The following is a 17,696-nucleotide window of genomic DNA, read 5'->3' as shown; positions in this document are numbered from 1 at the left end:
GCTGACACGGAGGCCAGTCGAGGAAGAGGAGAAGGGACATGGCCTGGTGGGAGGTCAGAAATGTAGCTGGGTGCGAGATTATGGAGTGCTTTGTAGGTGATGAGGAGGGTCTTAAATTCAATCACAGGGAGCTGGTGTGGAATGATAAGAATAGGTGTGATGTGTTCAGGTGATCTGGTACCACTGAGGATTCTAGCAGAGAGAGGGTTCTGAATGAGGTGGAGTCTGTTTGTAAGCTTAGAAGGAATACCAATGAGAAGGGAGTTGCAGTAGTCCAGGTGTGACATGACAAGGACATGAATCAGGGTTTCAGTGCTGGATTGTGACAGTGAGGGTCTGAGCCTGGAGATGCAGAGGTGAAAGAACAAAGTCAGGGTAGTTGCTTTAATCTGGGATTCAAATAAAAAGGAACTGTCTCCGAGGCTTTTGACTTGAGTTGACAGAGGGACCGAGATCTCATCTATGGTAAGTTGAAGTAATGCTGTTTGGAAAAAGTGGATTTGGAGCCCCATGAGCAGGACTTCTGTCTTAATGTGATTGAGTTTCAGAAAGTTTGTGTTTATCCAGTTTTGAATGTCTTGAAAACAGTTGCTGAGTAAAGTAGGAGGAAGGTGAGATGACGGTTTCGTGGAGAGGTAGAGCTGGGTGTCGTCAGCATAGCAGTGGAAGTGTATTTAGTGGTGTCTCATGACAGGGGAAGGAAGTATATGATGAAGAGGAGAGGACCAAGCACTGACCCCTGGGGGACACCCTATAGAACAGTCGCACTAGCTAAATAATAAAGTTGTACAAACCAGGAGAGTGCCCCCCCATGATAAAAATGTTGATGAGGAGGGGATGTGAGATCGTGTCAAAGGCAGCCCTCAGGTTGAGTAGGATGTTGATGGACAGCAGTCCCGAGTCAGCTGCACAGAGTAGGTCATTAGGGATTTTCACCAATGGTGTGTCAGGGCTGTGTTTAGCGTGGAAACCAGACTGGAACTGTTTATACAGGTTACTGTAGTGTCGATGTAGTTGATTTGCCACGACCTGCTCCAGTATCATGTAGACACATGGAAGTTGTTCCTATCATCAGGAGCACCACTGCACCACTGCTTGGTTATTTCATCTAGTTTTCATTTCTAAAACACTGCAGAGATGGAAGAAGTAATCACATCCTGCAGTACAAGTCCTGCATTAAAAAGATACTGAAGTAAACATCATCAGTAAAATCTAGTCAAAGCTACAGTGTGTAGTTCCTGTCTCCACCATGAGGAATTTTAAGTAATTACAACAACATGATTGGCGCATCCCCATGATACAAGCCTTCTGTGATCACACACCTCCCCCCCCCCCTTCATACACTTACTAGTAGCCAAGGAGGACACAGAGGATTAAAGCAACATGATGGACTCTTCAGAAGAGGTCCTCATCTTCACTCGAGGTTCTGCGAGGGAAAGTCGCCGAACGCTACGATCTTCTGAACATAGTCCCACTGAGAGATCCAGAGGGAGTGGTGTGGAGCTTTATGGACGTTCATGAATATAAAAAAAGTTATGTACTAAAGCTTCAAAGTATTAATAGTAAAGAAGAATCCTCTCATGTTAAAAAGAGTGAAGGATCCAAGCAGCTGTGTGTTTCATGGTCTCATCATCTCAGCTGGACCTGGAGCCCTTATATTGTTGCTAGGTTACTTTATAATAAGACATCAGATTATAGAAACTACACATGGTTAGTGGGCAGGAATCTTAATGTGGAAAGGAACTAAAGGAACTAGGAACTAAAGCTGTCAGATGAATGTAGTGGAGTAACTAAAGTAACTAGTAACTAAAGTACTAGTAATTAAAGCTGTAATGAGTAAAAAGTAGAATATTTCTCTCTGAAATGTAGCGGAGTAAAAGTAGAAAGTGGCATGAAAAGAAAAGACTCAAGTAAAGTACAAGTACTTCAACAACTGGACTGAAGTACAGTACTGGAATACATGAACTTAGTTACATTCCAACACTGGTAGATTTGAACACAGATGGGGGAGGGTTGGTATGTCTCGGTTTCTGGAGAAATGTTCACCTCACATTTCACATTCCTGCATTCACACATCACTGTAATGAAGAGAACAGAAGGACTCAAACGCACGGCTCACCAAAAATAAAAGGATTAATTTAAAGAGAGAAGGGAAGTAGGAAGGAAGACGCCAAGGACCGGGACGCAGAGAACGGGAACTGGGAACGGAGTCGGAGACAGATGGAAGCGGGGCGCCGTGGGAGGGGGACCGAGAGGAGAAGCCTTGAGGTGATGACTGCGGGGGGAGAAAACAAAAGGAGGTAAGTACATGAAAACACAGAGAGACGAAAAGCTAAAGGAAGGTTTGCTTGTAGCAGGTTTCACCAGCGTGACTGGAGCAACGATCGCGCCAGGATGGGTTGAAGAGCCGGGGCAGAAATACGTGGTAGAAATAGGCAGTTGTGAGGGGCGGGAGCAGGTGATTGTAGATGAGACTCAGGTGTGCGTGGTTAGCTGGCTTCAGCAGGAGGGAGTCTGAGAGACCGCCACCTCCTCTTCTAGGGAACGGAAAAGCAGAGGCTGGAACCCCATAGCGCACATAAACGGGGACATCCCAGTGGCCCCGCTGGGAAGGGAGTTGTGCGCGTACTCAACCCAAGGAAGATGGACACTCCACGTGGAAGGAATACAGTACGCCGCACACCTAAGAGCCGCCCCCAGATCCTGGTTGGCCCACTCGGTCTGCCCACTGGTCTGAGGATGGTGACCTGAGGACAAGCTGACTGTAGTGCCGAGGGCTGCAGAAGCTTCTGGAGACCAGACAAAGGGAACCGGATCCTCTGGGGACAACCGTGCCCAATAGCATGGGAGGGGGAGGAAAACAGGCAACAGCAGGGACAGACAGGGCAGGCCGATAGAAAACTAATAAATAAAACTAATACACACGGCCAGCTGGACCCCAACCATAGCACATCAACTTCAAAATGTCTATTTTGAGTTTTTTGCTTTGTTTTGCATCTCGTTTTATTCACTTTTGATCGGTTTGTGGTTGTTTTGTGTCTCGTGGTTATTGCGAGAAATTTTAATATAGCACATTATTAACCTTTAATGTGAAAGTCCCTGTACTGTTACTGTCACACAGTCTGCACCCTGAGAAATACTGTACATCAGCTTTGCCCCTACAAATTGAAATTATGTGTAACTTACCATAAGTTAAATACAGAATATTTGAAAACATAACATAAAAAAACCTTGGAAAAAGTGTCACAAAGTTCGAAAAAAACAACTGAAACAAAATGTCAAAAAAAGCGACTGCGTGTACTTTAACCTCCCAAACCCTGAGCAGCCGACAAAATTTGTGAGAACACAGACTACTAATTCAAAATGGAAAAAAACCTAATATACAACTGACCACTTCTATGGACAATTTCTGTTAAATATACATTCATACTACTGTTAATACACAGATATTTCTTAGAGTGTCTGTGACGGAATACTGAGCTGCTAACTTCAGGGAACACTTTCCTCTATCAAAATCACACGTTTTAAACTGCAAGTATTGATTTGAGCTGTGCAGTCAGGGGAATGACATATTTCATCAGAAGTTCCCTGCAGAGTGCTATGTTACATGGTGGTGTGGTGGCGTTTATGTATCATCCGTGTTAAGTTAGTTTTGACCATATCTGTGGCCTTTTACTCAGCAGGGCACTGTGACTTTCACGCTGCCTCCCAACATCTGACACAGCCTCAAGGCAGGGCACCCCCCCCCCCCCCCCCCATTAGGCTAGAGTGGTGTCAATCTGACAACTGTGATTTCCATTGTCACAAAAGGATGTCTCATATATTTGATGGACTTTCTATGGAGACAAATACGTCTAACAATTATAGATAGAGGTTGCATTTATTCACATTTTGGTATTAACTTTAAGTTTGATAATTATTTAAAGTCCAGGATGTCAGAGTGGATTTGTGTTTCTGGGATGAGGTGGAAGCTTCAGCCCCTCGTGTCACCATGACCTCTAAGAACAGGGTAAGACTATTAGCACATAGTTAGCAGTGCTCCCATTCCCCGAAGTTCAGAGAGTTCATTCAGCTCTGCTCTGGGACAAACATTAGCCGTGGTCTTCCATGGACCCCTGTTTGTGGCAGTTAGGTTAAAGATAGCCTGTGAAAGGTTAAACTAAAGCTTGATTTATTAAATCTACGCTGTGGCTTCGTACAAAGGCACGGAGAGATACCGACCGCTTGGTAGCGTGTCCCCCAACTTATTTTCTGGTTCTCCTCCAGAAGGGCATGTGATACCTTACCTGATAGACTTTACCTTAAGAACTGGACAAAAGCCCCTCATAGCGCAACTCAAAGCAAGGCAAGGCAGCTTTATCTGTAGAGCACATTTCAGCAACAGGGCAATTCAAAGTGCTTTACACAAAATCAGTTGAAAAAAATAAAAACAGATAAAACACGTGAATTAAAATAAGAACATTAAGACACATAAAACACAAGAATAAAAGTTACAGTGCAGCATAAGAAATTAAACATTAAAAGAACATAATTTAAAGAAAGGCAGCATCAAAAAGAAAGGTCTTCAGCCTTGATTTAAAAGAACTGAGAGTAGCAGCGGATCTACAGGTTTCTGGGAGTTTATTCCAGATATGAGGAGCATAGAAACTGAATGCTGCTTCCCCTTGTTTAGTTCTGACTCTGGGGACAGAAAGTAGACCTGTCCCAGATGACCTGAGAGGTCTGGGGGAGTCATAGTGTAGTAGCAGATCAGAAATGTATTTTGGCCCTAAACCGTTAAGGGATTTATAAACTAGCAAGAGTACTTTAAAATCAATTCTTTGAGGCACAGGAAGCCAGTGTAAAGACTTCAGAACTGGATTGATGTGATCCAGTCTCTTGGTCTTAGTGAGGACCCGAGCAGCAGCGTTCTGAATCAGCTGCAGCTGTCTGATTGATTTTTTAGGGAGACCTGTAAAGACCCCGTTACAGTAGTCAAGTCTACTGAAGATGAAAGCATGGACCAGTTTTTCCAAGTCCTGTTGACACATAAGTCCTTTAACCCTTAATATATTCTTAAGGTGATAGTAGGCTGACTTTGTAATTGTAATGTGGCTGTTAAAGTTCAGGTCTGAGTCCAAGACTACACCAAGATTTCTGGCTTTGTCTGTTGTTTTTAACATTGTTTTTGAAGCTGAGCGCAGACTTTTAATCGTTCCTCTTTTGCTCCAAAAACAACCACCTCAGTTTTTCCTTCATTTAATTTCAGAAAGTTCTGGCACATCCAGCCGTTAATTTGTTCGATGCACTTAGTCAGTTTTTGTATTGGACTATAGTCCCCTGGCGATAAGGTTATGTAAATGTGTGTGTTGTCCGCATAACTATGGTAACTTATTTTGTTGTTTTCCATAATCTGAGCCAGTGGAAGCATGTAGATGTTAAACAGAAGAGGCCCCAGAATGGAGCCTTGGGGAACTCCGCACATCATATTTGTATGTTCAGATGTATAATTACCTATTGACACAAAGTAATCCCTATTCTATAAGTAGGATTCAAACCAGTTTAGTACTGAGCCAGAAAGGCCAACCCAGTTTTCCAATCGGTCTAGTAATATGTCGTGGTCGACCGTGTCAAATGCAGCACTGAGATCAAGTAATACTAAGACTGAAATTTTCCCACTCTCTGTGTTAAGGTGGATGTCATTAAAGACTTTGACGAGAGCCGTCTCAGTGTGGTCGGAAACCCGACTGAAAGGTATCAAAACTGTTGTTTAGTGACAGGAAATGGCTGAGTTGTAGAAAAACCGCTTTTTCAATGATTTTACTTAAAAACGGAAGGTTTGATATCGGCCTATAGTTGCTCATTAGTGATGTGTCTAGATTGTTCTTTTTTAAGAGTGGCTTGATTACTGCAGTTTTCAGGGCCCGTGGAAAGATACCTGAAAGAAGAGACGTGTTCACAATCTGTAGAAGATCAGAAGCCAAACAAGTCGAAACATTTTTGAAAACACCCGTTGGTAGAATATCAAGGCAACAGGAGGAGGATTTCAGATGTTGTATAATGTCCTCTAGGTTTTTATGATTGATTGAAATTCGTCACATTGGAACTAGTTTTGCTTGATATATCCTGAACTTGATATGGAGGCACAGACTGTTTGTCTAATCTTATGAATTTTTTTCTTTGAAGAAGGATGCAAAGTCATTGTAGGCCTTGGTAGATAAAAGTTCAGATGCTACTGGTCCTGGAGGGTTTGTTAACCTATCAACAGTACAAACAAAGCACGTGAATTATTATTGTTTCTAGAAATAATATCAGAGAAGAAGGACCGCCTTGCATTCCTTAGTTCCAAATTATAAATGCGAAGTCTCTCTTTATAGGTGTTATAATGGACCAGGAGATTTGTTTTTCGCCACCTTCGTTCAGCTTTCCTACACTCTCTTTTTTCTGTTCTCACCAGTAGGACATTTCTCCATGGAGATCTTTTCTTACCAGAGACAACTTTGACCTTAGTGGGAGCAATGGCATCAATAATATTTGTAATTTTACAATTGAAATTATCTACAAGCTCAGTGACTGAGAGCCCAGAGAGGGCGGGTGTGGAGGAGAAAAGCTGAATAAATGTTTCACTGTGGTTTTCAGTGATATACCGTTTTCTGATTATCTTTGTTTGGACACTTTTGGGCCCAGAGATAGTGCTACTGAAAAGAAAACACAGGAATGATCAGAGAGAGCAACGTCAGTCACCACAAACTTGGAAGTGTTCAGACCCTTGGAGACGCTTTGGGTAAGCGTTGGATGACCTCCCGCCGAGGGTAATCAGGTTCAGGTTGACTATGTCTAAAGCAGCAGGTCTGCAGATGGACCCCTGCAGTGAGTCTACAGTACTGGGCTTCATGACCTCCCCTGTTAGTCCGCACAAACACATTTCAGACCAGCTTTAACAAAATAGAACAACTCGGTTAGAGACGGAAGAAGTAATCACATCCTGCAGTAAAAGTACTAATCCATCTATCCATCATCCACCCATCCATCCACCCATCCATCCATCTTTGTCCACTTATCCGGTGTCGGGTCACGGGGGGAGCAACTTCAGTAGGGGACCCCAAACTTCCCTTTCCCGAGCCACATCAACCAGCTTCGACTGGGGGGGTCCCGAGGCGTTCCCAGGCCAGGTTGGAGATATAATCCCTCCACCTAGTCCTGCCTCCTCCCAGCTGTAAGGGGACCGAGGAGCTGTGGTGAAACAGTGCCACAAGTTAGAACTAACTGCAGGGGGAGATGTTAAATGACTCTACAAAATGATGTGTCATATATTTGATGGACTTTCTATGGAGACAAATACGTCTAACAATTATAGATGGAGGTTGTATTTATTCACATTTTTGGTATTAACTTTAAGTTTAAGGATGTCAGAGTGGATTTGTATTTCTGGGATGAGGCGGAAGCTTCAGCCTCTCGTGTCACCATGACCTCTAGGAACAGGGTAAGACTATTAGCACATAGTTAGCAGTGCTCCCATTTCCAGATGCCCTGCAACAACAATGCTAGTCTACGAGACGTGGAATAAAAAGAAACCATAACTGACACTATTCAAAGAGATTCATTCAGCATGGCTCTGGGACAACCATTAGCTGTGGTCTTCTATGGACCACCTGTTTGTGGCAGTTAGGCTAAAGATAGCGACCCTGCGTGGATCCGGGATCCTGGTGCCACCACAATCCGAGGAGGGAACGCACAGGGACTCGGGGGAAGAAGCTCAGTTAGTGACATGCATTAATATGATGTGAATGCATAAAAATAACATGAACTGATGAGTCAGCTTACACACACAGCAGCACAGCCAGCAGTTCTCTGATCGGGGGGAACTTTGAATCACAGTAAACATTATGGATGTCAATATTGATGGTGCCCTTTAAGATGTTAATATGTCAAGAGTGGCTTGTTGTGCTACGTTAGTGGTCTGAAGGGTATACTTGTGTGTTGGTGTGTGCGCTGATCTGCCGGCGTGTTGACAGTTTCTTTTCAGTTTTCTTTTATCTGCAGAATATTTGCGAAACATTTGATGTAATTCTCCAGCCACAGATTCTGTAACTATAACACCATAACACTGGCGTATTCAACTAATTAACTTTTTTCTCCATTCTCCCTCATGGTATCTCTCCACTCAAATAGTTTCTGTGTTATTTGTCCAATTGTGTTACAATAGAGAACAATTAAATTACTGATTACATCCAAAATTACATGTAAACGCTGACAAATGGTCTCTACCCAGGGTCGATTTCACCTTGATCCAGGAACGTAGACTTTGTATCATGGTGCTGCATGGATCTCTTTTGGAAATTGGACATTCACATATCTTTGTCAATCACGTTGTGATGGTTACAATTCTTCACCTTAGTGATTGGCATGGTTTGGATCAGGTTTAGTTAAAGGGACCTTACTTAGCTGGAATAAATGATATTTCCCCTCACTTTACAGCAGCGGTGTCAAACTCAACATCACTAAGGAAAATGGAACATGAGAATCACATCAAGGGCCAGACATGTAGAGTTTACAGATTACATGCCATTACAACATTTTTGACTGTAGTATTGCATGTTTCAATGTTTCATCTAGTCTTCTCACTTACAGTTTGGTTGACATAAAGCCCTAAAAAAGTCAGTAAGAAAATTCCAAAGCCATCCCAGAATGTTGCATATCAAGCAGAACAATGATTACATTTAAAGATGTAATGTCATATATGATTGCACACGGCACAATGGGTACTTATACCGGTAGCTAACAGTACTTGGTAAAGGGCCTGTACTTGCTGTTTACTTACATGTTGGCGCCATCTGCTGGTTCAAATCAACACGCCAACTGTCATCTAGTGGGAGTTATGGGGTTATAATATATATATGATTAGCATTGTTGGGGTGGGGGGTATATTAGCTTTAGTACTGCACACTAAAAAGTCAAATACAATTAATCTAGCATCGCCCCAGTAGGGCCCGTACAAGTCTGATCTGCTGAACCCCCCCAGAGCTCCCAGCTGGTCTGGGTCAGCTCTGCTTTCTGTCCCCAGAGTCAGAACTTAACAGGTAGAAGCAGCGGCCACTGTCTACGCTCCATAGATCTAGAACTAACTCTCAGAAAAGTGCAGGTCTGCTGCAACAAACAGTTCTTTGAAATCAAGGCTGAAGACTTTTCTGTTTTAATTTAATTAAAGTGACTGCACTGTAACTTGTATTCTTGTATTTTACAGTATGTAAGTAAAGTGGGAATATAAGGAGCAGCAGTGAATAAATAACCCCTTCACACATGTAGCTTGACATTGTCCTTGACCCAGTAACAATGTCATATTTACATCCTCATTGGCTCCTGAATGAAACCAACAGGAAGTGTTCCGCCACAGTATGGAGTATATGTCGTACGCACGTACGGAAGGAAATAGATTTTATAGATTTCCCACAATTTTATTGTTTAATTTTTAAGATTATGTTGGGCATTTTAGGCTTTTATTTTGATAGGACAGCTGAAGATATGAAAGGGGAGAGAGAGGGGGAATGACATGCAGCAAAGGACCTCAGGTCGGAGTCGAACCCACCGCTACCGCCACATGTTAATAACATCAAAACCAGCATGCGTGTGCATGGAGTAGACCAACATGTATTTCCTCTGACAGGGGCACCGGTTGGAGACTGAATGGAGGATGATGACATCAGAAAGACCATGTTACAGCAGTAGGAATGAAATAATAAAACAAGTGCATCAAACTTATACAGTCCCCTCCAAAAGGCATATTTCTTTGTTTTTGTTGTTCACTAAAGACATTTGGGTTTAAGATCAAAAGATGAATATATGAATGTGGCCGGGTTGGTTCAGTAGATAGAGCAGGTGCACACATACTCCAGTTTGGTGATGTCGAGGGGTGCAGGCTTGAGGCAGTCATTGCCAGCAAGGGTTATGCTACCAAATATTATATGTTATGCACTTTAAGATAATTTGTTCCATTTCTTTTGCTCACCTAAAAATGCTGTGGTCTAATACAAAGGGTGACATGTCCTTTAACACATCTAGATGTAAATACCAGGAAATAAAAGCTCTTGTCTCATATTCATCGTTTGATCCTAAACCCAAATGTCCTTAGTGAACAACAAAAACAAAGGAATGTGCCTTGCAGTTCCAATACTTTTGGAGGAGACTGTATACCTATACCCCTGAGTGAAACAGTGTATGTGTTTACCAGAGGAAATATCGATAACCCTAGAAATGGAGACTGGATGGATAACTCAGATGAGCCCACTTCAAAACACTGAACTATCCCTTTAAGTATTTTCTGCAATGGTCTCAGTAATATCTGCTTCAAAAGTGTACTGAAGTAGCATAACAGATTACATGGTTTAACTTAGTTTGAGTCAAATATTTGAGGACTGCTCTGATTTCATAAACTCAGCAATATAATGACAATAATGAACATGCCCACAGCCTTAAATGTCCAGGTTAAAAGGTTTACGGAAACATACAGATAGCGTTCCCGCTTCAGCTTTCAGACCGTGGTGGTATTTATTTTGCTGCAGACCGACATTAATGCTCACTTCCGGGGTAACCTCGGGGGTCTGGATTTCCAGGCTGGTACTTACGGACAATTTTGAGGATTTTTCATTGTCTGCTACTTCATTCTTGTACTCCCCTACACCTCAGAACAAAATGCTGTAGCCTAATATTTACTGCACTACAGTTATCTGACAGTTTTTGCTTTATTGCTTCACGCTGCGCTTGTTTCTGCAACAGCTCATTGAGTTTTGGATACAATTAAAATTATAGCTGCAAGCAGCATTGGACGGGCCCTCGGGCTTCCTCTCACGTCGGGGGTACTGGCGGACGCCGCTCCTTTCGACCGTGTATTTGCACAACGTTCAGACACCTGCAAATCCTCACCAATGAAAAGGGAACTCCTGACTTCAATGCCACCTCACACAAGACTCTATATCATACAGTTCATTAGCTATGAAAAGGGGCGTGGCTAAAGCATAGGGGGCGGGCAAAACCATCACCAATGAAGGAGGAAGTCTCTGCTGAGTTCAAAGATAACTCACACAAGACTCTACCTTAAATAGTTCAAATGTTATGAAAGGGAGCGTGGCCTGAGTAAGTGGGCAAGGATTTCCTGTTGCCACGGGGGGGCACTATGACCAAAATCGATTTTGGTCTGTAAACGTCCTCAGGCCTGGACACAATTCAAAATGGCGGACTTCCTGTTGGGTTTAGGGGGGGGGGGGGCTCCAATGGAGTTTTATGTCCGTCCTAACATGCTACATATGTGTACCAAGTTTCGTGACTCTACGTTAAACGTACTGCAGGGGCTCAAACTTCTTAACTTTGTAGAGGGCGCTAGCGAGTCATTGTTTGTGGACCTAGTTTCAAAACCCTTAAAATACGTACATTATCACCAGACTTGATGCGAAAAGTCTGTGAAATTGCGTTCGCTAAAGCCACTGGTCTCCAGGTAAATAATGTTTAGCATTGTAAAATTCACTTCATTCAAAGTCGGCAGACACAATCAAACTATGAAAAGCCGTTTTGGTTCGGCGTTCCACTTTTCCAACAATCCCAACTCTAGTTTTGGTCTAGTTTACCAATGTAATGTGACAATATGTTGGCTCTATACACGCTAAAAGTATTGCTTTTTTAAATGGAGTCTGGTGGGTTTAGCGCTAGCATTCTTAGAGCTGTTTCTGGAGGTAATGTTGTCAGACACTTAGAATAACAGAGTTCATTAATAGGGTTAATAATAATAATCGGAGTTGGTCACAGGGGTACATTGCAGCCCGGTCTGGGGCTGCCAGTCACAGCATTCTTGCTTAATACTGGACCAGTTTCAAAGATTGTTGTTCCATCAGTCACATACACACTAAAACAAAAAATGTGGTCCAGGCGGAATTCATTATGTTCCAGAAGCTCAGGTGTGTGTCCAGGGCAAAGACAGAAATGGACAATGTCCAAGAGGAGACATTGTGGATTTTAGGAACAACTAGCATTGAAGCTAACATGCTCATCTCAAAGATAAGTAGCTCAGTGTAAATCCTTCAGGAAGACCTAGTTTAATCAATGCTCTATTCCTAAATGGAATCAGCTGGTGGAGGCGTTCCCCTTCCTGCTTAACCAATCAGAATCCTACACAAATTACAAGGGCCAATCACAGTCACAACCCTGCTTTAAATCGGTTTCTCCCTTTGCTATCAGCTGTTGTTGCAGGAATAGAGTGCAACCCTCCCCCTCCCTCCTCCAGTCATCTACTTCGGCTCCACCCCCCCCTCCACATCCAGTCCTCGGCTCCTGCTCCTACATTTTATAGAGCTGTACAATAAACCTTATTTACATATGTGCAAACATGTCTCTCCTGATTGAAACACCGAAATCATCGGCTGGTATTAGTCATGGAAATCCAGGATGAGAGCACTGGTGAAAAAGCTAGTTTATCGTGGATGATGGTTCAAATATCAGCTCTCCATGAACCTTCCATGTTAATGTAGTTATTATCCAACAGTCAACACCCCCCCCTCCCCCAACCTAAGCACGAAGGTCTGTAGATACATGTACAGTAGCTAAAAAAGACCAGAATAAACAGATTAAAATAAATTAAACATGGAATGAGAACTTTTACAGAAGTTAAAACAATATGTGATACTGCTAAAGATCTGTTCACAGTCAAGACAATATGTGACTATTTTGTTTCATAATTAATATGAATTAAACACATTAGGTGTGTGCCGTGATTGGTCAACGTATTGGGAGAATTTGCTTATTGAGTAAAAACTATGGCGTCACATTTACGTCGCGAGTGAGATGAAACATACTAACATCATAAATGATACTATTTCACACAAAAGCACGTCTGCCATGCGCGCTCTGACAGGTAAAGGTTATGAAATTGAAGCATTTGTTTTATCATAATGCAGATAATGTTCAGAGTATCCAAAGGGTTTTTCAAAGTGAATATTAGGTAGGTATTTTTAGGTAGTTTACTTTTCAAAAAGCAAACAAAGAAATGAAAAGATGTATTTCTATTGTTGGGGTAAAATTATGGAATATACATTTTTAAATGTGTACCTCTTTTGAGGTTTTTAAGAAATTGGTTTGTAATGCTCTTTGAGGGTTACAAATGTGGTTAATTTAGTTTAACTTAAATCTTGCTTTTTTTGTTTTTTATTCCTTTTCCTACGAGGCGGGTAGATTTACTCGATGTGAACGTGGAATAGGCATATGCTTCTATTTATCACACATATACACCGATTGTTGAATACTCGGGTTTTATAGCAACACAAATCTGACGCCATAAAAAAAACTCTCAAGATAAACTAAAATAAAAGACATGTTCAGCAGTTTGACAGCAAAGCAGCAAAAACATATCTGTGAACCATTATTTAGTTTGTAAGTTACAAACCACATGTATGATTCTTCATTTTCATAAACTATTGTATCAATTAATCCTTCAGTACGGATGTCAATAAGGCACTTTAATTTAATTTTATGAGAACTATTAATGGATAATTTACCCCCCTAATCTTTGAAGAAAGACATTAAAAATACTATATGGAACAGTTCATTCATTTATTATGTATCTATTAATTTAGCCCAATCCGTGTAATAACATCACAATCTGCTGAATTGATATACATATTAAGAGCTTTTTGATAAGATGTTTCTTAGCATGTGTGGGCGGTGAAATAAGGCTGATTTCATAGTGATACGTTCAGGTTCACATTACTAATGTGATGTTTTGTTTAACATAGAAATCTCAGCGACATTACTGTTCACAGTATTTGATCAAGTCATCATGGCTGCTCTTCACGGACCGGGCGATGGCTTTTCATTCACACTTCAGTAGATCATTGAACGTGACTGCAGGCCCGCTGGTTTCCTGAGTATGACGCGCCGCAGCATGCAGAGCTCAGTTCTATCCATCTGCGTGCGACTGATTCCAGCTGAGTCATCTCTTCCTTACTTGGGGAGTTCTATAGCTTACGTTCTCCGGCGATGATGCTCTGGTAGATACTGTCTGTTAGAGGAATGTAGCTCTCCTGGGAGTAGTCCAACACATAGAGAAGATCTGAGATGGTGGCGGGGTTGAAGCCGCTCTGAACCAGATGGAACTTCTGCTGCTTGAAGGTGCTCGTCATTTCCATCTCCTCCTAAAGGAAAGAAACACCAGGATTCAGTCTGAAATATAATACAATACATACAATTTGAACATGAACTGGCAAATGTTTTGTTGAACATTCCATTTGGGACCTACAGTGATCTATCTACAGTAGCTACTTTAGCTGATTTCTCATTGCTCATAGCTGTGGATGCCATTAGATGTGTTAGAACCGTTCCCTATCACAGAAATAGTTCCCTACATAGTGTGTTCACGGTAAAAGTTCTGTTATTGCTGCTGACAGACTCAGATTATCATTATAGTGTGTGACAACTCTATGGGATGGATCCCTACAGAGCTAGACCTTTTAGTTAAAGAGTAAGATCCTTTTAGTTTAACATGAAACAGCCCCGACATCACCATCACCAAACTCACCAGACTCCATGTAAATAATCACTACTTTAAGCGTGTATAGAGCAGCATATCTCCACCAGACTCCATGTAAATAATCACTACTTTTAGCATGTATAGAGCAGCATATCTCCACCAGACTCCATGTAAATAATCACTACTTTTAGCGTGTATAGAGCAGCATATCTCCACCAGACTCCATGTAAATAATCACTACTTTTAGCGTGTATAGAGCAGCATATCTCCACCAGACTCCATGTAAATCAGGGGTCTCAAACTCAACTTACTTGGGGGCCGCTGGAAGTAGAGTCTGGGTTTGGCTGGGCCGCATCAAGTATTCCAAAAAAAACTATTTCCTCCAAAAAGGGCGTGGAACTGCCGGTGCTTTAAACCCCTAGATCTGATATGGTTGGTGCATTTCCCAACAGAGTTCACATTGTCAAACCTCAGGCATTTGCCGCAAAGAGTACTTAGCTAGCTTGACAACCGTTACGCCGCTGTCAGGAGACTACTACGGTAGCCCATAAGTGACAAGCGCAATGACAAAGTTTCAGAACGCGCGGGCCGCACTAACACTTAACTTTGATGTCAAGTAGGGGGCCACAAAATATCTTCCCGCGGGCCGCAATTGGCCCCCGGGCCGCGAGTTTGAGACCCATGATGTAAATAATCACTACTTTTAGCATGTATAGAGCAGCATATCTCCACCAGACTCCATGTAAATAATCACTACTTTTAGCGTGTATAGAGCAGCATACCTCCACCAGACTCTATGTAAATAATCACTACTTTTAGCTTGTATAGAGCAGCATATCTCCACCAGACTCCATGTAAATAATCACTACTTTTAGCGTGTATAGAGCAGCATATCTCCACCAGACTCCATGTAAATAATCACTACTTTTAGCATGTATAGAGCAGCATATCTCCACCAGACTCCATGTAAATAATCACTACTTTTAGCGTGTATAGAGCAGCATACCTCCACCAGACTCTATGTAAATAATCACTACTTTTAGCTTGTATAGAGCAGCATATCTCCACCAGACTCCATGTAAATAATCACTACTTTTAGCGTGTATAGAGCAGCATATCTCCACCAGACTCCATGTAAATAATCACTACTTTTAGCATGTATAGAGCAGCATATCTCCACCAGACTCCATGTAAATAATCACTACTTTTAGCGTGTATAGAGCAGCATACCTCCACCAGATTCTATGTAAATAATCACTACTTTTAGCTTGTATAGAGCAGCATATCTCCACCAGACTCCATGTAATAATCACTACTTTTAGCGTGTATAGAGCAGCATATCTCCACCAGACTCCATGTAAATAATCACTACTTTTAGTGTGTATAGAGCAGCATATCTCCACCAGACTCCATGTAAATAATCACTACTTTTAGCGTGTATAGAGCAGCATATCTCCACCAGATTCCATGTAAATAATCACTACTTTTAGCGTGTATAGAGCAGCATATCTCCACCAGACTCCATGTAAATAATCACTACTTTTAGCATGTATAGAGCAGCATACCTCCACCAGATTCTATGTAAATAATCACTACTTTTAGCGTGTATAGAGCAGCATACCTCCACCAGATTCTATGTAAATAATCACTACTTTTAGCGTGTATAGAGCAGCATATCTCCACCAGACTCCATGTAAATAATCACTACTTTTAGCGTGTATAGAGCAGCATATCTCCACCAGACTCCATGTAAATAATCACTACTTTTAGTGTGTATAGAGCAGCATATCTCCACCAGACTCCATGTAAATAATCACTACTTTTAGCGTGTATAGAGCAGCATATCTCCACCAGACTCCATGTAAATAATCACTACTTTTAGCGTGTATAGAGCAGCATATCTCCACCAGACTCCATGTAAATAATCACTACTTTTAGCGTGTATAGAGTAGCATATCTCCACATGTAAATGGGTGAATTAAGGGTTTATTTCACTAAAGACCAGAGTGGTTAGACAGACCAAGAGCTTTCTGTCAACTGTGATAGAAGTTTGTTTTACGGTAATAAAAGTAATGTTTATTTCCTCCCGGGATGTATCTGTGGTGTAGCTAGACTTATCTCCACAGCTCTCTGGCAGATAGAACCTAACTTTTACTCTGGACTTTGCATCTGCCCATTGCACATCCATATATTTTCTTCACATTCTGCACTCAATCCATTCAGCCACCTTTTTCTGATGCTAAACAGCTATTATGTAGATATTTGTTTCTTTTTCTGGTTTTTATTTATTGGTTGTTGCTATTAATGTTAAATATATTTGTTTGTTTATGTATGCAACATTCACTAAGGCAAATTCCATGTAAGTGTAACTCACTGTGGTGCGGTTACACATTCCCCCAGCTGAGGTCAGTGGTGTCACCCTAAGCCTGTTCTGCCCCTGATGGATGGAAACTACATATCGTCCCCCTTAGTTTTACTTCCTGTGAGTTCCCTCTCCTGGGATTACCTGATGTCTTCCACCTGTCTCCCAGCCCTAGTGTCATCTGCCTCTTGTTACCTCGTTACCCTCTGGATTTAGTCCTGGTGTCCCCTAATCCGTGGTCAGATCATCGTAGTGTTACTGCGTAGTCTTCCTGGGTCATGTTAGTGGTCCTGTGTTTTCTGTTTTTACTTGTACTTTATTTTTGGGTCCTGTTTTTTTCCTGCTTGGTTCCAGGACTCCTTTTTGTTTTTGTGCATTTCTGGATTCATCAAATCATCAAAACTACCTTCAGTTTCCGCCTCTAATTTTGGGTCCACCACTCAAGAACCTCCATAACATGGTCTTCCTGTTCCTTACCGGACACTCTACACCTGACTGTCCCTGGTCTCCCTGTTCCTTACCTGAGACTCTAGACCTGACTGTCCCTTGTCCCACTGTTCCTTACCTGAGACTCTAGACCTGACTGTCCCTGGTCTCCTTGTTCCTTACCTGAGACTCTAGACCTGACTGTCCCTGGTCCCCCTGTTCCTTACCTGAGACTCTACACCTGACTGTCCCTGGTCTCCCTGTTCCTTACCTGAGACTCTAGACCTGACTGTCCCTGGTCTCCCTGTTCCTTACCTGAGACTCTAGACCTGACTGTCCCTGGTCTCCCTGTTCCTTACCCGAGACTCTACACCTGATTGTCCCTGGTCCCCCTGTTCCTTACCTGAGACTCTAGACCTG

The 17,696-nt window shown here is 42.1% G+C and overlaps 1 protein-coding gene and 1 long non-coding RNA gene across 2 annotated transcripts in view; one reads left to right on the top strand and one right to left on the bottom strand.

Moving 5' to 3' along the window:
* Positions 1-1,602: 1,602 nt before the first annotated feature.
* LOC116677605 (uncharacterized) lies at positions 1,603-14,374 on the top strand. The gene is made up of 3 exons (XR_004329030.1): positions 1,603-1,615; positions 1,783-1,786; positions 14,332-14,374. It is a non-coding gene; the product is annotated as an uncharacterized LOC116677605 (long non-coding RNA).
* The window catches only part of slc27a6 (solute carrier family 27 member 6), a 25,375-nt gene continuing 21,392 nt past the window's right edge, over positions 13,714-17,696 (bottom strand). Inside the window, exon 10 of the mRNA XM_032507980.1 lies at positions 13,714-14,153. Coding sequence (XP_032363871.1) covers positions 13,977-14,153 — 177 coding nt within the window. The 3' untranslated portion in view covers positions 13,714-13,976. The remainder of the gene's footprint in view (positions 14,154-17,696) is intronic.

Source organism: Etheostoma spectabile, unplaced genomic scaffold (assembly GCF_008692095.1).
Source record: "Etheostoma spectabile isolate EspeVRDwgs_2016 unplaced genomic scaffold, UIUC_Espe_1.0 scaffold00005373, whole genome shotgun sequence".
Classification (NCBI taxonomy): domain Eukaryota; kingdom Metazoa; phylum Chordata; class Actinopteri; order Perciformes; family Percidae; genus Etheostoma; species Etheostoma spectabile.
Note: the sequence above shows the minus strand (reverse complement) of the source record. Positions and strands in the feature narration are given on the sequence as shown.